Genomic DNA, 26,032 nt, shown 5'->3' on the forward strand with positions numbered 1-26,032 from the left:
GTGCGTGCAACATGTTATTCACCTGAATCTTTTCTGTTTGCATCTGCAATGGAAGACTTGAAACTCCTGCCAGTATCTGCTCCTTCAGAAAAGCCTCTTCTGCTTCCATCTCAGGCAAGAGCTTTGAGGACAGCATAATGGGTAGTACTGCACTTTGAAATGAAATCCCATTCAATCATTTGTAAGAAAGAGTAAAATAAAGCTCAAATCAAAAAATAAAAATAATAAAAATAATTTAAAAAATGAACCTCACAACTGTGCATGCACACACACTCTCTCCCTTTTTTTGCGGTTATTTTCACACACATGTATAGATGCATGTGTGCATACACACATGCAAGGTAGGTTATTAGTTCATACTTGGAGCATTCTCCGCATTCACATTCTTGGGATGGACTACAAACGCCTTGAGGATAGGTTTAATATCTTCAACCAGATTAAGCAACTCAACATTCACCATCGAAAACTGCCAAAGTACTTCAGACCTGATAACAGCATTTATTTATCAAGCCTCAAACCATGGCTGTGCTTTATTCAAAATCTCATAGCGAAGTGTACAACAAACTTTACGGAACTGTTTCCTTTTATTTGAAAGAAAAGAACATAATCAGCTTCTTTCTTGGGAAGAAAAACAAATAATCAGGCTTTTTTATTTGCTTTAAAGCTAAGTGTACAGCAAATTTTACAGAGCTGTGGCCTTCTACTTTATTTTAAGAAAACCAATAACCTGAACAAAAGGCTCTCAATGTGTAATCTAAATACAGTTTTTGAGTTTCATTATTAAATACCAATTTTCCTGGAAACTGCAAAAAATGCTGTCACATAGCACAAAATGAATAAAGCAGCATATCTGGCATTTATATTATCCCAATGCAAGAGCATGTGCATACTACACATGGAGATAGATGCCACATTTGACACAAGCAGTGCTAAGAGCTTTGGCATGGCCATTCATGTGTTTGTATTCGGGAGGGGTATGTTACAATTATATTGCGGTGCTCATCTCCTGTTGGATACTGTACCATAGTCACACACAGCTTTGTTAGCAGTCTAGTCAGCTTGTGTGAGTCTGGCTCGGCACGACTAGGTGTTTCAGGTATTTTTAAGTGGTCATGTTGATGCTTAATTTGGCATATATTGCTGGCCGACCTGCTGCCATTTATGGCATTGTTTGGTCCTATTTATTATGTGCTCCCTTAGTTATTCATTCATCACTGTGACATTAATGTGACATTAAAAGTGATATTTAATGTCACATTAAGGTCACAAGTGTGGAATGTGACATTAAAAGGAATATTTAATGTTACATTAAGGTAAATTTAGGGGAACATGCACGAGAAAGACCGTCCGGGCTCTTGGGCGCCCGAACGGGGTTAAGGGGAGCCTAGAGGCTAAGGGAGTCCAGAAATAGTAGGACTCCAGCAAGTTGACGGCTGGCAAAAGGGATAAGCTTGAGGGCCAGCACTTATCTAGGCGTGGCTGGGAGGTGAAGAACACTCGTGCTTCCATCAGTCTCAAGAAATCTGTTCCCGTAATTAGATCGTGCAAAACAGAATTATTACAAGAAGGTCTTATTACAAGAAGGTCGACCAGTTGCTTTTGAAAGCAAGAAATTAGATCGTGCAAAACAGAATTATTCTGTTTATGAGAGGGAGCTGTATGCAATAGTACATGCAATGAAGAAATGGAGGCATTATTTGTATGGTGCCAAACTTTTGATTTTATCGGATCATGAAAGCATTAAGTGGCTTAATGATCAACCAGATTTACATGGGCGTAAAGCCAGATGGGCCGAACTCCTCCAAGAGTTTGACTATGAAATAAGATATAGAAAAGGAAAGTATAATATAGTAGCTGATGCACTCAGCAGAATGCCCATCATTAATGAATTGAGTTTTACTCCGTTCACTTCCAGCTTGCTTGAATCTTTAAAAGGGAAATGCCAGGTTGATCCGGCATATTCCAACATATGGGAAGCAATAAAAAATGGGGATCCAAATGAAAGTGCTTCTACTGACGAAGGAATATCTGAGGATGTTCAACTAGGAAATGGAGCATCAGGGGTTGCTCAAACAGGATTGAAGTGGAAGAATTTTACCATTGATAATGGTTATTTACTCTACAAGGGTAGGGTATGTGTCCCGAAAGATATAGAAATAAGGCGCCAGATACTCTTTGAGTGTCATGATACCCCTAGTGCGGGACATCCAGGAGTTAATAAGACTATTAAATAAGACTTATAGTCTTATTAAAAGACAGTTCTATTGGCCTAGAATGAATAAGAACGTCCTTGACTATGTGGTCAAATGTAATAAATGCATAAAGCTGAAAAATTAAAAATGGGAGGACTTCTCCATCCATTAGAAATTCCTTCGGGAAAATGGGAGAGTATCTCCATGGATTTTATTGTTACTCTACCTAGAACACAGAGGGGGCACGACTCTGTGTGGGTAATTGTGGATAGGTTAACCAAAATGGCTAGGTTTATTCCAACTTCAACTGATGTTAAAACACCAGAATTGGCTAGATTGTTCATAGAGAACATATACCGATTGTATGGCCTTCCGGCAAATATAGTTTCTGATCGGGATAGAAAATTTGATAGCCATTTTTGGCGTGCGGTATTTAGGAAATTGGATACTAAACTTAGCATGAGTACGGCGGATCATCCGCAAACAGATGGGCAAACTGAAAGGGTTAACCAAATTCTTGAAGATATGCTTAGGGCATATGTAAGCAAAAGGCAAACTAATTGGGAAGAGTATTTACCGATAGCAGAGTTTGCATATAACAGTGCCAAACACTCTTCCACTGGATATAGTCCATTTATGTTGATGTATGGGTTTCAGCCCAGAGCTCCTTTTGCAGTAGGACTGCATAAGGAAAAGGTTCAGGCAGCTAAAGACTTTTTGGAGGATATGAATAATATGTTAAAATTTGCTCAAGAAAATATTAAAAAGGCTCAAAGTCGAGCTAGAGCATATGCAGATCCTCACCGAAGAGACATCTCCTTTGAAGAAGGAGAATTGGTCTATCTTAAGGTGCCTGAACAAACTAAAACTATGAAAAAGGGACATTGTCCAAAGCTTTCACCAAGGTATTGTGGTCCTTTCATAATACTTAAAAGGGTGGGAGAATTGGCTTACAAGCTCCAACTACCTGTTGGTAGTAAAATACATCCAGTTTTTCATGTAAGCAAATTAAGGAAGAAGCTGGGTGATTTGGATAATTTAATCTTAAATTATGATATTGAGGAGTTATTCTATGACCAATCTAATCCACATGAACCAGAAAAAATATTAAATGTTCGTAATAGACGAACGAGGAATACTATTTATCAAGAATGTTTGGTTAAGTGGAAAGATTGTTCAGAAGAAAGCTCAACATGGGAGCGAGTAAGTATTTTAAAGAAAAGGTTTCCCGATTTACAGTTAGACCTTCCAAGTATCGTTTTCGAGGACGAAACCGATTCTTAAGGGGAAGGAAATGTGACATTAATGTGACATTAAAAGTGATATTTAATGTCACATTAAGGTCATAAGTGTGGAATGTGACATTAAAAGGAATATTTAATGTTACATTAAGGTAAATTTAGGGGAACATGCACGAGAAAGACCGTCCGGGCTCTTGGGCGCCCGAACGGGGTTAAGGGGAGCCTAGAGGTTAAGGGAGTCCAGAAATAGTAGGACTCCAGCAAGTTGACGGCTGGCAAAAGGGATAAGCTTGACGGCCAGCACTTATCTAGGCGTGGCTGGGAGGTGAAGAACACTCGTGCTTCCATCAGTCTCAAGAAATCTGTTCCCATAATCTAACAATCACCTACAGGTTCTATTGGAGAGAGGAAGCGGGTGCCATTGCCTACGCAGCTAGTGACTCACTATTGTATGTGACTGCCTCATGTTTGGTATATCGATTCCATTTCCTAAGCATTCTTCCGAGTTCTCTTCTTTGCAGTGTTCCTCTATGTTTTTCTCTTTTGTCCTTGTGTTCAGCAGTTTATTTCAACATCTGTTTATGCATCCATTGCTACATCCACTTCTGACATGGTATCAGATTTCAAGATCTACACTCCTAATGCTTGCCATTACAGGTCTTCCCCTGCTGATCATTGACTTTTGTTGACTGTTGCACACTCTTTACATCCTGGTGACAGCTGCTTACTCTGTGTTGCCCTGTTTCCAGCCTTCTGTAGGCTGCATTTTTGGTCGAGCAGGAAGCATTTTAATTTCTGCATTATTCTATTATTGCTCAGACCGCGTTTTGTACTCCTACAGCTGCTTTTTCAGTCTACCTCCCACATGCTGCTACGGGTGGCTCCTGAACTGCTGCTGTCTTTTGCTCAGCCTACCTATGTTTTCAGCATCTGCTGGTGGTCCAGTGCTAGGTGACATCTTCTCCCTGGTTTTCCGCAGATATTTGTGATTTCAGCATTATAGTTTTGTGATCAGCTTGTACACACTGCATGGATACCTCTGTTTCATGCAGTTTGCGTTGTGTGGAGTGGCTGTACTCTCCCTCTACTCCTATTCTTTCCTTTATTTTCTCTTCCTATCCTCTCCAAATGGCTCCCCCCTGCTGTTCTACCGATGACAAATGATTACATGGCCCTAATTATCTCACATAAAGTGTTGTTATGAGCGCTTAGTTTGTGCAAAAGAGGTTACAATACGTTGTGTCTGGAGGTTGTGAGCATCATGAGCGTTCTACTCCTCTTCCAACTAATTTTAACAAGGACAACTATGAAGTTGTGCTCACATGAGATACCAATGATACCAACTCCAGATCCAAGGGAGAAAGCATAACCTGTAGTGGATTCTCTCGAATCCACATCACTTGCCCAATCAAACTCACTCCTACAAGAGAGAGTAACCCCCTCTCCATACATAATCTCGTAAGATCTAGTCCCCTATAAAAAATGAAGAATGCGCAAGGCCACTCTTCAATGCTCTTGAGTGGGAGTCTTCATCAAAGAAGACAACAATGCCACAACAAAAGAAATATCCGATCGAGTGTAAATAAGGCAGATGAGGGAGCCAACAAGACATCTGTAACATGTGGCATTTGTAAGGGAAACTCGGCTGCAAAAAGCTTGGACTCTAGGTCCATGAGGTAGAAACAGGCTGACAATCACTCATACCAAACTCCGAGAGAAACTCCGAAATGTACCTGCACTGTGAAATAAAAATGCCCTATGCCATCTAATAGATCTCCAATCCAAGGAAGAAGTGTAGATCCCAAGATCGATCATGTCAAACTCCAATTGCAAAATCTCTGGAGTACAATCAACCTTATGAGTACAACTCCTTATAATGATAAGATCATCCACATACAAGATAAGCAAAATACACTGGGCACCCTCAACCTTGAAGTATGGGTTCTCTAATAACAAGTTTCACTATCCATTTACTTAAATACTCAATTAGTAATCTCAAGAGCAAGATACCATCAAATCAGGATAGACTAGGGTCATGAGCCAATCGATGGAAGCCACTCTGTAGAAAGAATTGATCAATCTTCTGGTACCAAGCTCTAGGAGCTTGCTTCAGGCCATAGAGAACCTTCTGATTATGTAACCAGTCTATGACTCACATAAAGCGGTAGTCCCTTCAATTAATACCTAGTCTTTTCACATACACACACAAACAGAGACCTCACTCCCTCGCTCAACACCAGATTGGCCCCAAATACCAGCGTCCCTTTCGGTATTTCTTTATCAATTAAAAGATGGAAAGTTACAAAAAAATGAAATGTTCCAAAGTACAAAACCTGTGAACAATTGGCTTTCATCTTTTCTGAGTAAATTTCAGCTGTATAAGGACAGTACAGCATATCCAGAACAACATCCCAAGTAGAAAAACACTTTCTGTGGCCTTAACTCAATAATTCAAGTGTAGAATTGCAATCTGCAGAACTCTATATTTATTGTTTTTCACTTGTTTCTTGACCTATTCTCAACCTTATTCCATTCCAAATCTGTTCCATACCAGTTGGACTACAAACCCTTTGACCCTCACATCATTCCAACAGTAAAACAGTCCCACAAACAGCACTAAATCAAAGCTGAAAACCTTGTTCTTGTGTGGCGTAGTCATCACTTTCTTTAGTTCCTGCATTGGAGAAGCAATCAACTACTCCTGAACCTGGGCAGTGAGGCTCTTGCCTCAGTAGAAAAGCAAAGAAAACACAGAACTGTACATTTGATTGAATCAGCCCATCATGCAAAGCATTTTCTCTGAGAATAGAGAGAGAGTTGACCGGAGGGAGCAAGCTCTACCTCCGTATATGAGTCAGAGACCAAGAAGTACTCTCCATAGCTGATGTACTTGCAGGAATCTACCCTCGGCCCTTGAAAACTTTACGCTCAGATCTGCCCCTCCTGTATATTACGTTTCTTTTTTAATGCTCTCTCTCCCTTTTGGAAATTTGTGCCTAAATTGTGACACATGGCATACACAAAACAATTTTCCTGTTTAAAGCTTCCGGTCTAAATTATCCATTATTGCAAAATTTGACCTCGATACAAACCAGAGAATTAATCCTTGTGCAAAAACGAAGATAATGACGCAAACAGATTCTAGGATCCAAAAATAGTATTTCCCTAAATTTTAGAGTTGGTGACCCCTGCATTCCTCAAGTTGTTCTGAGCAGCTTTTACCATTGCAACCACATCAAAAAGTGTAATGTGGCTCAATTACGGTGACTTTTATTCTATGGGCATTCTCACATATGCATCTTCTGTGTTGGCTAGCCTCATTATCCTGCACCATCTCCAGTGGCTAAGCACACAGTCCCAAACCACTAGCATTCTATTCTTCATTGCCCATTCAATCCGTCCCAAGGCTCAGACAAACCAGTAGTCCAATTTGTCCCAATGGTTGCCTCTTCGGGCCATGCAAAGATCCCGGCTTAATCCAAGAAAACTCTGGGGATAAAAAGTAACAACAACTAAAGAAAAGAAAAATAAAATATTTATATAAGTAAATAAGGAAAGTGACCACAAAAAGTATCACCACTTGGTGACAACAATCTGTAGACATTGTCAGTCTTCCCCTGCACAAGAAAACCTAGAGACTATGAAATATAAATCTCCTCCTCAAGGACACCATTCAACAAGGCAAACTTTACATCCATCTAATAAATAGGCCAATGGTGGTGGACTACAAGAGCCAAGATGGCCCCAATAGTAGACATCCGAGCCATTGGTGCACAAGTCTCAAAATAGTCTAAACCTGCCCTTTGAGCAAAACCCCTTGGCAACAAGCCTAGCTTTGTGCTTGTCCAAGGAACCATCTGCAAGGTGCTTAGTCTTATAGACCCACTTCACACCTATCACCTACTGCTTTAGGAAATGTGGAACCAACTCCCAAGTTTGATTACGCTCAATAGAATCAAGCTCCTCCTACATGGCCTGATGCTAAATATCAGGTGCAAGAGTCTCCTCAACTATAGTATGCTCACTATCATGAAGAATCTGTGACATAAGAGCGCAGTTTATACAAAGTAAACAATTCTACTAGGCTTGTAAGCGAGCTAATCTACGTAGACCGGTAGAAGAAGCAGGAAAGTGAGAAACACCTAGATCCTGCATGAGCTGACGGTACCAACAAGGAATCCGAATAGACTCGTCCTGCAATGAGGAAGATTGAGTATCCTTCAGTACCTTCAAGGCACCTATTATGGAAGAGACCCCCCCTCACCAAGGGAAGCTAAATCTTCCTCATCTACAAAAGGCTCCCCCCCTGACACCTGAGCATCCCTAGAAGACTCCAAAGGGGAGACTGAAGGGGTGGAAGTACTCAGCAAAGAAAAAGAAGCAATTGCATCTGTCAACGGTGGTAGGGAAGCCACGATAGAGTGTGGAGGAGAGAAGCAGCCCAAGACAAAGAAGGTGTGCTAAGAGGCAACTTGGAAGGAATAAGAGAAACTAAAGGTGAAAAAGGGTCAAACAATGACGAAGAATCACCTGTAAGAGAATCATCAATAGGATTCTAGGATGCTGCAGCCTCATCAAAGATCACATCACTGTTCACCTCAAGCTTCCGTGACATCAGGTCGTAGAGTTGATAGTCCTTCGTGATAGTGATGTAGCCCACAAAAATGAGCTTCTTGAACTTCGAGTCAAGCATCATCTTCCTCTTCTTCTTGTGCACATGGACAAAGGCATCATGTCCAAAGATGTGAAAGTGAGATACAAAGGGCTTTTGACCAAAGAAAGCCTCGTAGGGAGTCATGTCCTAATCGAGGAGCAATTCTGGATGTGAACCGCAGTAGACACCATGTCACCCCAAAGGTTAGGAGAAAGATCCCAATGCTCCACAATATCGATCGGGCCATCTCTAGCATGGTCCGATTTGCACACTCCATCACACCATTCTCTACAGCTATGTTCGGATGGGTATACTCCGCCCAAATGCCGTAATCCCTACAAAAATAAAAAAAGAGATTAGAAGTAAACTCTCCACCATAATCTGCTTGAACACCACAAACTTTGAAAATAGTTTGTCTCCACAATAAACCTTCCACTCGTAGAAACGAGAGTACGCCTCGCTCTTGTACTCCAGGAAATAACTACACACATAACAACTAAAGCCATCTATAATCAGTATCAAATATTTGGCCTTCCAAAGAAAGACCATGCCCATAGGTCTACAAAGGTCGACGTGAACCGGCTCAAGCAGGGTAGAAGCTACAACCAGCCTTACTTCTCGGATAGGGTGGTAAATAACCACATTAAGCACTAATTACAACAATTAACAAATTCACAAAACTGAAATACACACTTTACCATACAATCTTGGGCATTGGATAGCCTGTTGGCCCCAAAATTGACGCCCTTGGCGGTATTTTTTTAACTTTTATTGCAAATGGATGGAGTACAACTAAGATCCTCTAACTTACTCAACTAATCCAAGTGCCTCTTGCTGTCAAAATTGACAAGCAAGTCTCCAAACCAATTTGCGTCTTGGTTTACCCGAACATTGGCCTTCACCCTACTCCTTGAAAGACAAATTCAATCCCAAATCCAATATTGGATGGCTGGCCTTTTAAATCTCCTAGAAATTCCTCGATTTCACCTGCTACAATCCAATCCTAGGCCCTCAATCCTAATCACGCATCCCAAAGCAGCGATCAAAATCCTAATTTTTGTTGTAAATTAGAATTTACAGTAGCAAAGATTGGCTAAAATCTCTTCCTTTGATGGCTCAAATTTTTGAAAAATGCTGAGATAACTTGAGAGATGGCTAGGGGATGATAGAGAATGTTGTAGAGAGAGAAATTTCAAAGAATCATCACGAGAAATACTAAAAAATTGCTACTATCCTACTCAAACAGCCATGGAAGCTGTCATCTATAGCTTAGGAACACCAAAAAGACTACTACCTCCTCCTATATACTGTCACTTAGACCAAAACCTTGGGTTGTTATCACCTACTCCTGGGGCGCTCCAAATTTCTGTCACTTACTATAGGACTAATCCATGGTGGCTGCAAATCACATCATCAACATCTCCTTACTCTCTAACAACCTCATTTTCTCTGACAATGGCTAGAATTGGCTTCTACCAATCCCTAAAAACGTTTTTTCCAACTTACATGGGCAAGTTTTGCGAAGTAGCAACCTTTTAATTCCATTTTCCAACATTATCCAGCTTATTAAATTAATTTTCAGAATATTAATTATTCTAGTGCTTAAAAAAGTAATTTCACCAACCAATAATTAAATTGGCTAGGCCAATTTATCTTCCAAATATCCTTGAGCAATTATTGACCCTTAGACACGCATTAATTAATTAATTAATTAATTAATGCCTAGTCTCTAATGTTATTAATGGCCATTTAATGGGTCTAGGCCAAAATCTAACACCGAGTACCACCTAGTACCTGTCAAGCATAACTTATTACAACTTTTGCCTTTGACACCATTGCATCCTCGAGGTCCTTGATCTGTTACCATAAAATAACTGCCATGTGCATCACATGTGCTAAACAATCTTGCACATTTGATTAATAACTTAATCAAATGTTATCGGTAAGATTAAAGCATTCCAAAATTTCACATCCCCGTGACAAACCTCCCCCTTGAAATACTTAAAATCATGCTCGATTGCACTACATTGTGCCAAATGAAAAGCATACTGCACTAGAAGTTCTATAAGGCATCATAGTCACAACAATAGCCATTGTCGTCCAACCATGTCAAATACTCCAAACCTTGCTGAAAATTTCCAGCCAGCATAAACATCAATTAATACTAAGAATTAGCCCAGAGTTGTTGCTAGAAACCCATTGGATGCGTCCATAACTCATGTTTCTCAATTTTTCTGACTCCACAACCATAGTAAAGTATATTCTTAGTATAAACCATGGTTGAAATTGTCAATGGCATTTACTAAAATGTTGTTGTCCATGAAACCAACTGTAAACTATTGAAAACTAAGCGTAAACTGATCATAAACTAATAACTTGCAGATTTGAGAACTGATCACAAACTGCTGCAAATGTGACCTCAAATTGATCACAAACAGCAATTGATACAAAACTGATCCCAAAAGTGACCATAAATGGTTCTCAAACTAATCTAAAACTGAGCTGAAACTAATCAACATTTTTTCTCAAACTAAGGCAAAAACTCATGCCAAATTGATCATAAATTGATGCAAAAATCAATATCCGAGTGAAACTCATACTTATCTGCATACATCTCAGTGGGACTAGTACATTGAGTAGTGACCTCATGGCAAACATACTGTCAGCACATTACACTGGATGCATGTTGAATACATTTGAGGATCCACTACATAAAAGAGCTGTCCACAACTAGTGAAGTGGAAGTGCTACCTCCCCCTCAAGCATCACGCAATGCTTCGGACCCTTGCTCTGCTGAACTTGATTGAGCCCAAACCAAAGTCAGCTGTAATTGAAAGGCATCTAAGTAAAGCTACAACATTTGACGATGGTCCGCCAAGTCATCCACTTCCCATCTATTGGTGAAACAATGTTGAAACTTTACCTCTAACTTTACTTGGCTTGAAACCTCCACTAGGTTGTAGACCTTTCTTTCCCTTGAGCATTTTCACATTGTTGCAATTCTAACTTAACTAACATGCAACATTACATCCAGTTGACTAGCCCCTCGTATACCTAACATGCTAGGAGCACCAAATGCATAAGGAAACATTCCTTTTTCATACTTTGTACCCTCGTAATGTGACTGTGCATAGGAATTTATATACTACCAACCATACCAAGATACATTTTCCCATACGTTGTATGCATTGCTAGCTACATTTTTCCTCGTGACCAACACTATATGGAGCATTTACATTACCAATATTAATACCATGAGTCCCAAACGCAATGGATTGCATATATGCATTGTCAAACTTGCCACTTTATGCCCCAACATCATGCCAATATTGTTATATATGGGGTTACGTATATTACTAGTCATACCGGATACACTAGGCCTTGCATACCACACATTGGTTGCTGCATACCATAAGAAGTTGTGCCATGCATCCCCGTATGCAGTCCCAAGCCCACCATAACATGAAAACTAGTGCCACCACCAAAGTATCATGGCTGCCCCATCATTGCATGCATGCCTTGCTGTCCAAAAAGCATTGGATTGGCACTTCCAAGTTGGCCTTGTTATGCATCAATTGTCCCACTAGCATCATTCGCTTATGCTCATTGCCCACGTTTGGAACATCATTTTGTTGCATTGGGTCTTCCTTTGGTGTATCTTGCTGTCCCAAACCTCTTGAAGACAATTTCCTCTTCTTGCCTTTACTACCCTCCTTTAAGGGATTCAAAAAGTGCATGAATTGAGGATAATTTACCAGTTACACAAAAATTTTAGCTACTATCATCAATTGATCTTTAAAATGGTCATCAAATTTCTCTTGCTCTTACTGGTCATCAACTTCTAAAGGCCCAGAAGGACCCACATTTTGGTCTAAACTAGGATTATCAACTTGGAGTCCATGTCACGCACCTTGTCCAAGATTAGGCACTCCTTTACCCCAACACATTGTGCATTTTCAGATTGAGAGGCATCATCTCTACTTGATCCCATCTCACTATTTGACGACATTCTGTTAGTAGAGTATACCAACTCATGTGTGAGTCTGAGCATGTATTGTGGGTTAGGCACATTATATAGATATTTTAGGCATTTTTATTGTGTTGCATTTTATACTTTATAGCATTTATTGTTGCCAATCGGGCAGCATTAATGCTGGCCAACCTGACAATTTTATGGCATTATTCATGCCTATATAGTTTGAGCTCCTCCTCCTCGGTCAATCAATTTACCACCTGGAGATCTCGTGGAGAGAGGAGCCAGTGCCAGTGGCTCACTGTTGTATGCGATAGTCTTGTGTCTGATATATGGATTCCATTTCCCAAGCATACATCTGAGTTTTCATCTATATTGTGTTCTCTTTTTCTTTTCTTTTCTCTTTTGTCTTGTATTCAGCAGCTTATTTCAACACATGCTTATGCTTCCATTGCTGCACCACTTCTGACATGGTATCAGATTTCAGGATCTGTGCTCTTGCTGTGTTTTCTTGCTGATTTTAAGACTGTTTTGACCATTGCTAGTTAGGCGATTGCTGCTCCAACCAGGCGACCTGTTTTATCTGCATTTTTGCTGACGTCAACATCCGTACAACTTGTGACAGCCCCTCTACTACCTGCATGTCAATTCCAACCTCGTTTGGTTTTTCTCCATCTCCTCCAAGCTAGGCGACTGCATTTTCAGGCCGTTTTTGCTGTTTTAGGCAATTTCTAGCTGATTTTTTGCCTTTTCACAACAAATTTCTTATTGTTTTGGTCAAATTTTGGTGAATATTACATGTGAACTATCATTTTCTGCAATCTGTGCTTGTGGTTTGGCTGTGTTCCCTCTCCAAATACCTTATTTTCTCTACTTCTCTTCTAAATCCTATACAGATGGCTCCTCCATACACATCCATTGATGATAAGTTACATGGATCTGATTATCTTACATGGAGTGATGTGATGAAGGCTTGGTTTATACAGATGCAGTTAGAGGGGAGGCTTTCATCAGGTTCTAGTGAGGCTCTTGCAACTTCAGAGAGGGGTTTGAAGAAGAATTCGAAGACCCAATGTTATCATTGTGGAAAGAAAGGTCATTTACGGAAGGACTGCAAAGAGTTAGCGGCTTCAAAGAAGGAAAAAGGAACAAAAGACGAAGCGGGATGCGGACTTCTCCAACGAGTCATCATCTACCTTAGATTCCGACTCAAATCCTCCAGCCAAGGTGAAGTCCAAGGTGCTAAAAGGATTTTCTTCTTCGGATCGTGGGAAAGGCTCGGTGGCCCCTTCCTCAACTACTTTCTAGTGGTGGTGATGTGGTCATTTCTCACAACTCTCCAGTGCAAGAGAGGAAGTGTGAGAGGGTGGTGAGATGGGGCAGCCGTGCCTCATCTATATTTCTATACAACTGCACAGGATCCAAAGAGGGATGTCCCTGACGCATCGACTGAAGTCTAGCAGATTCAAATCCTGGAGTTGGGATGGACATCTAAGTTCATTATGGCTTGATTATTTGACAGAGAGCAAGTGACTTTCATTTGGAGCTCACATAAGGGACATTTTGGCAATCTGGCCAAAGGAGAGGAATCCATGGTCATTTATGCGCTACGGCATTGGTGACAGGATGGCCACATGTGCTACATCAAAGGCATTGTTGATAAACATTGAGAGTTGTTGTGATCTTCTCTATTTTCAAGAGCTGGTATGATCGACGTCGACCTTAGGTTCTCTCCAAGGCACCTTGGCAGTGGCTTGATCACCCACTACCTGGGTATCCATGGTTCTACTTGGCGGTTCTTTGTTCTATGGACTGTGATGAGTCATTTATCATTGTATCATTGTATTGTATCAGATCACCCATGATCTGAGAGAGAGTGTTAGCAAAGTATGTCAACTCATGTGTGAGTCTGAGCATGTACTGTGGGCCGGGCACATTATGTAAATACTTTAGGTATTTTTATTGTGTAGCATTTTATGCTTTATAGCATTTATTATCGCAAGTCGACCAGCATTAATGTTGACCGACCTAACATATTTTCTGGCATTATTCATGCCTATATATTCCAAGCTCCTCATCCTTAGTCAGTCAATTTACCACCTAGAGGTCCCATGGAGAGAGGACCTAGGGCTAGTGCCCACGCAGCTAGTGACTCACTGTTGTATGCAACAATCTTGTGTCTGATATATGGATTCCATTTCCCGAGCATACATCTAAGTTCTCATTTGTATTGTGTTCTCTTTTTTCTTTTATTTTCTCTTTTATCTTGTGTTCAGCAGCTTATTTCAGCAAATGTTTATGCTTCCATTGCTGCCCCACTTCTGACACATTATTGCTGTAGTGCTTAGCTGAATACAATTTCAGCACTACAACAAAGCTTCACATCTTCCATCACGTGTCTCAAGCCCACCAAGTCAAGGGAATTGATGGTATTCTGGCAATGGAACCATGCAATTAGCCTTCCTTCATAGATAGGGTGGTAAATAACCTTATTAAGAACTAATTCGCAAAACTAAAATGCACACTTTACCATACAATCTTGGACATTGGCCCCAAAACTGGTATCCCTTGCAATATTTCTTTGACTTTTATTGCAAATGGATGGAGTATAACTAAGATCCTCTGACCTCCTCAACTAATCCAAGTGCCTCTTACTGTCAGAACTAACCAGCAAGCCTCCAAACCAATTTGCCCCTTAGTTTTATGAAGGATTGGCCTTTATCCTGCTCTTTGAAATACAAATTCAGTCCCAAATCCGATATTAGTTGGTTAGTCTCTTGAATCTCCTTGAAATTCCTCACTTTCAACTGCTAAAATTCGAGTCCTAGGCCCTCAATCCTAAGCATGCATCTTGAGGCAGTTGTCACAACCCTAATTTCTATTGTAAATTAGGGCTTACAATAGAGATTGACGGAAATCTCTTCTGCTGATGGCTCAAATTGCTAAGAAATGTTGAGATAACTTGAGAGATAGTTGGGGATGAGAGAGAATGCTGTAGAGACAGAAATTTCAAAGTTTTATCGCGAGAAATGCTGAATAACTACTACTGCCCTACTCAAACAGCCATGAAAGTTGTCATCTACAGCTTAAGACCACCAAAAAGACTATTATCCCCTCATGTATGCTATCACCTGCACCTAGACCTTGGGTTGTTGTCACTTGCTATAGGACCAGTCCATGGTAGCTACAAATCACACGAGTTGCATCTCCTTGCTCTCTAACAACCTCCTTTTCTCTCACAATGGCTGGAATAGACTACTACCAGCCCCTAAAACACGTTTTTCCCACTTACATGGGCAAGTTTTGCCAAGTGGCGGCCTTCTAATTCCATTTTCCAGCATTATCTAACTTATTTAATAAATTTTCAAAATATTACTTCTTAAAATTAACTTAATAATTATTCTAATGCTCAAAAATTTAATTTCACCAACCAATAATTAAATTGGCTAGGCCAACATAATTATTGATTCTTAGATGTGCATTAATTAATTAATTAATGCCTAGTCTCTAATGCCATTAATGGCCAATAAATGGGTCTAGGCCAAAGTCTAACACCGAGTACTACCTAGTACCTCTCAGACATAACTTATTACAACTTTTTCCTTTGACACCCACTACATCCTCGAGGTCATTGGCCTATTACCATGAAATGACTACGATGTGCATTGCATGTGCTAAACAACCTTGCACATTTAATTAATAACTTAATCAAATGTTATCGGCAAGATTAAAGCATCTCAAAATTTCACGTCCCCTGTGACAAAAGCCCTCCTAGTGGCTGCCTATGTTGCTTGCCCCTTAAACAGCTAGGGCACAAAGTGTGAATAGAAGGGAAATCAACAAGTCCCTCCACCATCTTCTTCCAAGAAGCCCGTTGGATAGCATTCAAGTTGAGATGACCATAACGAGCATACCAAAGCAGCCCAAGCTTGTGGTAAGACCTCGCGGCTAAGACTGTGAACTTGTCAAGCCACCCTCCTAGGATCCTATCCAAAGAGCGGCACTATAGACTCATCTTCCACTGTCACCACATCCTATGTAAAGACCATGCGAGTACCAAGTCATGTCAAACAAACTAAATCCAATACATAGAGAACTTTGACCAAAGAAGAATGCCTATCTGGTAATAAAGCAATAGTCTCCACTCCTCAAATGGGAACAGTAGAATTGTCACCGATGCTGATTGTGCCCGCTTTCGGACTAAGGTTCTGAAGGCAATCCTATTGTAGGTCATGTGAGAAGAGACCCCACTGTTAATGAGCCAAGGCTTCTCCTAAGTGAAAGAAGCAAGAGTTGTATCCTCCTCAGCAAATACATGCACAAAGACAGAATCTATCATCGCAGGGACTCCCTTCGTATCCTTCAAATCCTTCTCCTTTGGTTTCAAATGGGGGTACTTTTGTCAATACTTCTCCTCGAGATGAGTGTCCTTCCCACTATGTGGGCACTTGGGCTTCTTGGCCTTCTCATCCTTCTTGTCCTTCGCTTGCGCCTTCTTCTCCCTCCACCTGTACCTACAGTAAATGCCATTAATGAAGCCAAAACCATTGGCCCCAACCTCTCTAACTCACTCGTCATGCTCCAAGACAAGAGATGAAAGCTTCTCCCATAAGACTATCTCGCAAATCCTCGATGTAATAAGACTATTGTAAAAGACATCGAACCGAGAAGATAGCACCGAGTCCAAAAGGATCATAGCCATGTCTTCAAAGGATATCATACAACGAAGTGAGGCAAGCTCACCTCTCATATCCTCCATCTTCGTGATGTGCTTCTTCATAGAGAAGGAATCATCAAGACTAAGCATTCGCAACTTCTTCTCAAGGGAAAATCTTCACGGCAAATGTCTTGTGCTCATACAAAGATGCAAGTTTCTTCCACACTTCCGCTACGGTCTTCAACTTGTGAATATGCACAAGGACAAAATCTTACAAACTCATAAAGAGAAAGAATCAGGCTTGAGATTTGAGCCGATCCCACAAGGCTACTCACTCCATAGAAGTCCCATCTACTAGAATCAAAAACAAAAGTCTAAAGATCGAAGGTGTCCAGTATGCATGTAATATTTCCACGCAATAAAAGTTAGTTGGTTAGTTCGAAAGTTAGTTAGTCAATTAATAAGTTAGTAAGATTACTAACTAAAGACTAACTAAGGTAAAAATTGACTAGCATTAATAACTAATAATTTTCATTCAATTAAAAATATATTTTAAAAAAACAAGAGTTATAAATCTGACATTTTTCTCGGATTGATAAGGACCGTAGTCACCCTTCACGAAAAGTACAATGTGAACGGGACTTATGAGCCATATTAATCACTAGTATTAATGTGTATAGTTTGAATGGTCCAAAAATATTAGATTCTTTGGGGGGGGGGGGAGGGGGGTGATAAACCTACACTCGTTACGCACTCAACACGGCACAGAAACGTAACACGATATGAGCTCAAGGTATACTCTTGTATTATTCAATCCAAAAGCGGGACAACATAGACACATCCCAGGACTATACGCTCATGACGCTGCACATAAGAGGGTTCACCACTGGGCATAGGGAATCACACGTAGAGTGGAAACAAGGCAGGGCTTTGAGTCACTACTACTCCCTATATAGGTGCAATCGGTAGCAACGGCATGGTATAGCTACAAAGCCCTTACACTCACCCCCGCTTACTGGATTGCTGACCTCAGCAATCTAAGGGTAGCGTTGGTTATTTGGCTCATCCGGGGTCTTAACGCAGCTTTTCCTAGCAAGCTGGTCAATGTCTGCCGGTCTAAGGGGACCGCGGGGTCTTAACACAGTCTATACTATCAGACTGGCCAGTGTCTGCCGCACTAAGACGTTGGGGCTTTTTTGTTTGATGGAGTTATTTGTGATGATTGCTACCATGCGAGTCCACCCTCGACTCGATTACATTTGAGGAGTGGAGGCACATTTGGGGTCTATGATTGAGAACCGCATTATTTGTTGAAGTGTTGGGGCGGCTCAAGGGTCGGTAGAAGGAGCAGGGGGGTTCTCCTCGAGCCAAAGGGCGAAGGCATCCTTTCCGCGTTCACGGGCCTCCGCTTCTGAGATCCAAGTGGCCTCCTTGAGTGGACGCCCGCGCCACTTGGTGAGGTATTCGGGGAAGCCTCTTTGTTCCCGGCGTCAGAGGAATGCTTCTACTTTGAAGGGACCATTGGAATGGAGCATTGGTACGCGCCGTCCCCATTGGGTATCGGGATAGAACCTGCGCAGAAGACGAGCATAAAATGCATTATGAACACAAACGTTGTCTGACAGGTCCAACTTGTAGGTGACTTCGTTTAGCACTTGAGTGATTCGGTAGGGTCCATAGTAGCGGTGATTGAACTTGGGGATCATGTTTTTGGAAAGTGACATATTCTTAGAGCTTACTAGGACATGTCTTCTTTGGCGAATAGTACAGCCTTTCTCTTCTTGTTTGCTTGCTCTGTCATTGTTATCTTGCTCTGCTCAAGACTTTGCTTAGCTGCTGCATTGCGATCTCTCCATTTCTTCAAGAATTCTTCTGCATCTTGATCCTCCGCTTTGGCCGCTCCGGATGCTAAGGCCAGTGGTGTAATGACTTCTTTTCCTGTGGCTAACTCAAAGGGAGTGTACCCCGTAGCCGAGTGGATGGAGCTATTATAGTGGAATTCCAAGACATCAAGGTACAAGGCCCAATCTTTCTGATCCACTCTAGCATAGCTGCGGAGGTAATCTTCGATGCCTTGGTTGACTCGTTCTGTCTGTCCATCTGTCTCCGGGTGGAAGGATGATGAGAATCTCAGTTGGGTTTCCAGAGTCTTGAAGAGTTCCTTCCACATGTCGCTCATGAATCTTCCATCTCTATCTGATACAATGGCCAGTGGTAAGCCATGCAGTTTGAATACATGTGTGAAGAATAGGCGTGCTACCTCCTTGGCATTCAGTGGTGGTTTGGCCGGGATGAAGTGGGCCTGTTTGGAGAAATAGTCCACCACTACAAAGATGATTATCTACCCATGGGATTCCGGTAGCTCCATAATGAAGTCCATGCTGATGACATCCCATGGGCGGTTAGGTAATGGTAATGGTTGTAGTAGTCCGGCTGGTCTTGATCTTGGTGCTTTGACCATTTGGCAAGTGGGGCAAGTTTTGATGTAGTCTATCACTTCTTCCTTCATGTTCGGCCAAAAGAACTGCTTTCTAAGGGCCTCCAAGGTTTTGCTTTGCCCTTTGTGGCCTCCAATCTTGCCGTCGTGTATCTCATGCAGGATGAGTTTCTTTAACTCCACATTGTTGGGGATATACAATCTCTTGCCTAAAAATAGAATACCCTCTTCTAAGGTGTACATTCCATGTGGTGTCTTCTCTGCTTCCACATCTTTGATTATCTTGTGCATTTCTTGATCTTGTTCTAAGGCCTCTTTGACAAGTTCTATGAAGTTGTTGCTGACCACACTGACAGCTTTCAGGTCAGCTTTCCGGCTCAAGGCATCTGCTATTTTGTTAGTAGAGCCGGGCTTGTGCTTAATCTCCAAGTCAAATTCGGCTAGGAAGTCTAGCCAGCGGGCTTGCTTTGCTGATAACTTGGGTTGGGATTGGAAGTATCTGAGGGAGATATTGTCGGTGAAGACTATTATATGCTTGTCTTGAACATAGTGCTTCCATTTTCTAAGGCAATGGATGACTGCCAACATTTCCTTCTCATGTGTGCTCCACCTTGTTTCAGCATCGGTAAATTTCTTTGACTCATACGCAATGAGGTGACCCTCTTGAACCAGTACACCCCCTATACCATAGTCAGATGCATCTGTAGAGATTTCAAAGGGTTTGGTGAAGTTCGGCACCCTTAGGACGAGAGTTTGGCTCATGCACTTCTTCATCTGCTCAAAGGCTTCCTGCTGCGCGTTCCCCCATGTAAAAGAGTGGTCTTCTTTGGTAAGGTGGGAGAGGGGGGCAGTGATAAGGCTGTAATCTTTGATGAATCTTCGACAAAATACTGTGAAGCCTAGGAACTCCCGCACTTCTCTTATAGTTTTCAGTACAGGCCATCTTTGGACAGCTTCCACTTTCTTCGGGTCCACTTTGATTCCATCTGCTCCTACAATAAAGCCTAAGAATTCCAATTCTTTCACTACAAACTCGCATTTTTCCGGCTTGGCGTATAACTGATGCTGCCGCAGTTTCTCAAAAACTTGGCGTAAGTGTTGCTTGTGCTCTTCTAAGGTCTTGCTATAGACTAGGAGGTCATCTATGTAGATAATGACAAAGATATCTATCTCCGGTCTAAAAATTCCATCCATGAGGCCACAAAATGTGCCTGGCCCATTGCTTAGACCGAACCCTAATACTAACCACTCAAAACTACCATATCGGGTACGGAAGGCTGTTTTTGGGATATCATCTTCGGCTATGCGGATTTGGTGGTATCCTGATCTAAGACCAATCCGACTGAAGTGCTTGGCCCCATGCAGTCTATCTAAGAGGTCTTCCACTAGGGGCATAGGGTATTTGTTTTTTATGGTGATTTTGTTAAGAGCCCTATAATCTACACAGAGTCTAAGTCCCCCATCCTTCTTCTTTACAAACAACACTGGAGCACCAAAGGGGAATTTGCTAGGGCGGATGAATCCTTGTTCTTCTAGTTCATGTAGTTGCTTCTTCAATTCCATGAGCTCAGTGTGGTTCATGCGATAGGGAGCTCGGGCCGGTGGGGCAGACCCTGGAATCAGCTCAATCTTGTGATCCACATCTCGTCTGGGTGGTAGACCCTTGGGTAGTTCGGCTGGAATTACATCTTTGAATTCTTCAAGTATTTCTGCCACTTCTGTGTTCCTCTTCTGTTGTTTGGGTTTCTTGCCATTTTCTTCTTCTTCAATTGGTCGGATCATACACAGATAGACCATATCTCCTTGCTTGACTGATTTCTCGACTTGCTTTGCACTGCATGTCATGATACATGGCCTGATAACAGTCCCTTGGACCGGTGTTTTTTGGGTCTGGCCCTTTGGTTGGTTTGCAGTTGGTTTTACTGTTTGGCATGATACTCCTGGCTTATTCTCCTTCATTTGCACCTTGATTGGGGTCCTACCAGGTAGCTGCATTCTTTCGCATGGTACTCTGACGCCTTCTCCTTGCATATCTAGCATCATTTCATTCACACCCTTACCAAACATTGCAATGACATACTTGTTATAGAATTCTAAGCCTAATATCACTTCAAAATCATCCATGGGGATTACTAAGAAGTTGAGTTTCGCTTTCCACTTGTCGGCTTCCACTTAGACTGCAAAGACTTGTTTTACTTCCTTGGCTTCTCCTTGTGCGAATGTTACTGTTAATCCTTCTGGGGCTTTTGATAGCTTCAATCCATGTTTTGCTGCACACTGTGGTGTCATGAAGTTGTGTGTTGCTCCTGTGTCCACCATGATAGGTTGATTTCCTTCGCCCATTCGGCCTTTGATGTATAGATGGTGGACTGCTGCTACCCTAGCTGCCATGCATTGGGATCGGGCACTAACTGACCCTACCCTTGGGTGGTCCATGCTCTCTTCACTCCCATTTGGAATTTCCTGGATACGCGGTGGTTGTGGTTCTTCTCCTCCATATGCACAAGTTGCATTCACCCTTGATCCACTCGATGAAGCTGTGTCTTCTATTGGGCATCTGTTTTGGTAGTGTGGACCCCCGCATTTGAAGCATCTGATGCCGGTGGAAGGGCCTGGGGGTCTCCACCATGATGTATTTGATCCTGCGGGCCCATATGATGTGCTAGGGGTTGGCTTGTAGTGATTGTTTCCCCATCTCCCTGCTGCTCCTCTTGGTACTAATGCGGTTTGGGATACGGCCGTGGTGTTAGTGGTGTTTTGACTCCTTGTATCTGTGAATGCCCCTCTAGGAGCATTGGGCCTCTGGTTCCAGGAGTTGTTGTTGTTGAAGGTGTTGTTGAAGTTGTTGTTGAACCTGTTTTGATTCCCTTGTGCTGTTCTTCTGCCTTCCAAGTCCACCAGTCGTTCGGCCATTCCCATGGCTTCTGCTAAGCTTGTTGGCTCCTGTCTCTCCACATCTCTTCTAGCCCATTCTTGCATCCCAAACAAAAATCCATATAGCTTAGTGTCTGTATCCATGTTTGGTACCTGCAGCATGATTTGCCTATATTTGCTAACAAACTCTTTCATCTTTCCCTGTGCTTGCTTGAGGTTCCTCCATTCATCTCTCACTTTGAATTTCTCCAGCTTTGGAATAAAGTAGTCCTTCAATTCTTCCTGGAGTTCTTCCCACGAACAGATTGTGTGGCCCTGCTCTTGTTCTAACAGGTACCAACTGGCAGCGTCCTCCTCCAAGTAAATGGCTGCCACCTCCGCCTTCCTGTCTTCGGTAATTCTTGAATACTTTAAGTACCTATCCACCTCTGCGATCCATTTCTTCAGAACCAACCCATCTCTCTCTCCCTTGTACTTGGCGGGTTGGGGCATCTTGAATTTTCCATAATCATCTTCTGAACTACTGCTATCTTCCTCTTCTTTGCGATGGTGCTTCTTCTCCTTCTTCTTGTCTTTCTTTTTGCTTCCTAATTCTACTACTTTCTCCTTCTCCTTCCTTGTATCTTGCGCCCTCCTAGATGACTCCTCTCTACCCGTTCTATCCATCTCCTCTTGCATTCGGTGTCTCTTCTCCTCTTCTTGTTGTTGACTCACCCATTCTCTATAGCCCTGCTCTACTTCTAGTTTTATTCTCCTTTCTTCCTCTTCTTCTTTCATCTGCATGTTCCTCCATATTGATTCTAGCATGCCTGACATACCATCTAATTGTCTTTCTAGTCCGGCCACCTTCTCCTCTTGGGCCACTCTCCATTCTTGTTCCCTACTCTTCTTCCTCTCCTCTAGTGTCGGGAGGGTGATGTTCTCCCTTTCTTCCTCCATGTGGTTGGTGGTGGTATCGACGCAGGGAAGCCGCGTTTTGCCTGTGGTGGTGTGGGTCGTGCCGCGGGGAAGCCGCATCACGTCTTCAGACGGTGGGATGTCGAGGTTGGGACGTCACGCCGGGGCGACGCGTCGGGGGGCATCGCAACGTGGGGCGACGCGATGTGGGGCGACACGACGTGGGGCGTCGCGCTGTGAGTCGTTACGACTTCGATCTCTTCGAGGCACTGGATCTTTCCTCCTGCTTCCGTGAGCACTCCTTCACTCCAAGCAAGAGTTGCTCTGATACCAAGTGTGATAAACCTGCACTTGTTACGCACTCAACATGGCACAGAAAGGTAACACGATATGAGCTCAAGGTATACTCTTGTATTATTCAATCCAAAAGCGGGACAACATAGACACATCCCAGGACTACACCCTTGTGACGCCGCACATAAGAGGGTTCACCACTGGGCATAGGGAATCACACGTAGAGTGGAAACAAGGCAGGGCTTTGAGTCACTACTACTCCCTATATAGGTGCAATCGGTAGCAACGGCATGGTATAGCTACAAAGCCCTTACAAGGGGGGGGGGGGGAACTATTATATTTTAGATATTATCCTAAAAAGATAGAACTAAAAGTCATTTAAAAGAAAAGACAAGTGATGTTTTAGTTAGTTTTGGAGATTTTATAAAAAGAGAAATAAAGAAAAGTGACTGCAAAATCGTGCGCACCGCGATCGCAATCTACAGAAGACAATAGACAGCACTTCGAACAGAGAAAAAAAGGAGTGAACTAAGAGCTTTCTAATAAAGCGTCTTGGGATTCTACCCCCCTTTTGGAGCCAATGCAACCATCAGATTAATGATCTGAGCATCAGATCATTGAGTCTTCTAAGAGCCCCTCCACTCTTGTTCTCAGACTTATCCCCTCCTCTCTAATTCATTATAAATACGAGGCATGGGGAGGCACAAGGGAGCATAAGGAAACCCCGAAAGGCTGCAAGAGAGAGGGAGAGAGAGAGTATACCCCTCCAAGAGATTGTGAGAGAGAGCTTGAGAGAGAGAGAGAGAGAGAGAGAAGAGTTACCCCGAGAGGCTGCACAATTTCCCTCTATCTCAATCCTCGATTTAACCATCTTCTCTTACGCTCTCCCATCTTGAATCTATTCCACCTTCTTAATCTCTTGAGTCTACTTGCGAACGATGGCCTCCAAGCGAAGAATGTCGCGTGCAAATGACAATCCTATAACCAGCAACAGAGCTTCGGGCGAAGGCATAACTATCAATCCAATTGCGGTATCGGTCATAAATAATGTATTTTCAAATTGATAGATGCTTGTTTTAATGCTCACAAGAGATACATTAGGCTCCGTACCTTGTGGTGCTAGAATAGGTCATTGAAAAGGATAAGTCGCATCTCAAATATTCAAAGATGAAGTTTGTGAAGTGCTTGTATCAAAGGGAGTTAAATTGCACCTAGTTGCTGTGTGATGAATCCATACATAGCATAAGCAACATATGGGACACTAAAGTATTGAGCATCGATGAGTCTTTGATTAGTCTTTACCAAGGATAATATTGTTTAAAGTTCGCAAATGCATATACACGGTACATACATGGGAGAGATTATGTAAACTTTACATCGATGGCATGCGGCTCCTTGCCTTGGAAGAAAGGAAGATAAAGCAAAGGAAAAAAAGTTGCTTAGTAGGAAAATGCTAAAAGATAATTGTCACTTAGAGAAGAGGCATAAATGCTCTTGCTAGATTGATTAATTTGCATTGGAATGATAGGACTTACGTCATGTATAGTATTGGAACCTTTAGCATATGCCTTAGGCTAAAGGAGGGAATATTAAGTAAATTCTACTCTTTGGCCCCAAGAGGGGGAGAGTGAATATGAGATGGAATTATTGTCTCATCTATTATTGTATTGTTTGGGAAAAATACAATTAGTTTTGTTGGTTGATTGAACAACACCCTAAATGTTTTTCTTTCAATCAAGGGATTGTTGCATTGTGATTTGGATAAATATTTCAAAGCTTGTGTTGATGGCAAATGCATGGCAAGGGTCTGTAATGACAAGTTGCCATGGGAATAAAGAAATGTTTTTCTAGAATATGGTATTAGAGCTGATTGCTTTGATTGTGCTTGAATTTTAATTTGATTAATTAATGAAGAATATTTTGCACGTGTGGATCGTCTCCAAGATTACATCACGGATTATCCCGAGAGGGCACTGCTTGATTCACAAGCCGATGGTCGAGTGGTGAAAAGGCCAACCACGAAAATGACATCTCACTCCTAGACCGCTTGTGGGTCAGGTGGAGCTCTGGACACCCCTTGCCTGTCCAGAATGGAGTTGGAGATCCCCGTGAGCCCAAAGTCTGGGACGTTGGAATATCCTATTCTAGATAAAGGATGGAAATTTCGGTGCCATGAGATTTGGACCGGGTACTTCTGTTGGACAGAAGGGATACATAATTCTCCTGTGTGGGCAGGAGACAAAGATTAACTTAAAGATAAGTTAAGGAACTTGTTTGATAAAAGGCTGCTTGTTTTGTTTTTGTGTATGTGTTGTAAATTACGCGAACGAACTCTGTGCCCTAAAAGGCTTAATTAATGAAGCTGATTTTAAATGTCGCACATAAATGTGGTAGGACCTAAATAGACAACTAAAGCTATCGAGGAAAGTGCGGTGGACGTGACTTGGGTCTGTCCTACGGAAAGGTGGTCCCGGTTAGCTGGGAACTTTTCTCAAAAGACGTAATAGCGAAACTGTGAAGACCTAGAGTCAGTAGAGTTAGAATCCCGATTTATGTTGTTTTAGGGGAGTGGAATGGGACTATGCCTTATGGGCAGAGAAGTTGAGCTTCGCATCCCTCTCATTTCCCATTCTCCATGAACCAAGTGCAACATAAATCCGCTTCGACTCTATAGTTTCTACGTAAAGTGGTTCATCTGGAGCTCGACGCTAGCTACTTCCTAGAGACTTGGCTGATAGGAAAGAAACCCTGACTTCAAGTCGGTCCTAAGTGGGAACGGCCGGATACAGACTCCCCTCCCGATGGGCTGCTAA

The 26,032-nt window shown here is 42.1% G+C and overlaps 1 protein-coding gene across 1 annotated transcript in view; it reads right to left on the reverse strand.

The window, feature by feature from the left end:
- LOC148034240 (mediator of RNA polymerase II transcription subunit 8-like) overlaps window positions 1–26,032 on the reverse strand; it is a 188,855-nt gene that overhangs the window by 143,623 nt on the left and 19,200 nt on the right. The window contains exons 2-3 of the mRNA XM_087679211.1: window positions 361–485; window positions 23–147 (exon numbers count right to left, since the gene is read on the reverse strand). Of these exons, the coding sequence (XP_087535337.1) occupies window positions 23–147; window positions 361–485 (250 nt within the window). The remainder of the gene's footprint in view (window positions 1–22; window positions 148–360; window positions 486–26,032) is intronic.

The sequence above is a fragment of the Lygodium microphyllum genome, chromosome 6 (assembly GCF_053477565.2).
Source record: "Lygodium microphyllum isolate KBCC chromosome 6, Lygodium_microphyllum_v1.1.10, whole genome shotgun sequence".
In the NCBI taxonomy this organism is placed as follows: domain Eukaryota; kingdom Viridiplantae; phylum Streptophyta; class Polypodiopsida; order Schizaeales; family Lygodiaceae; genus Lygodium; species Lygodium microphyllum.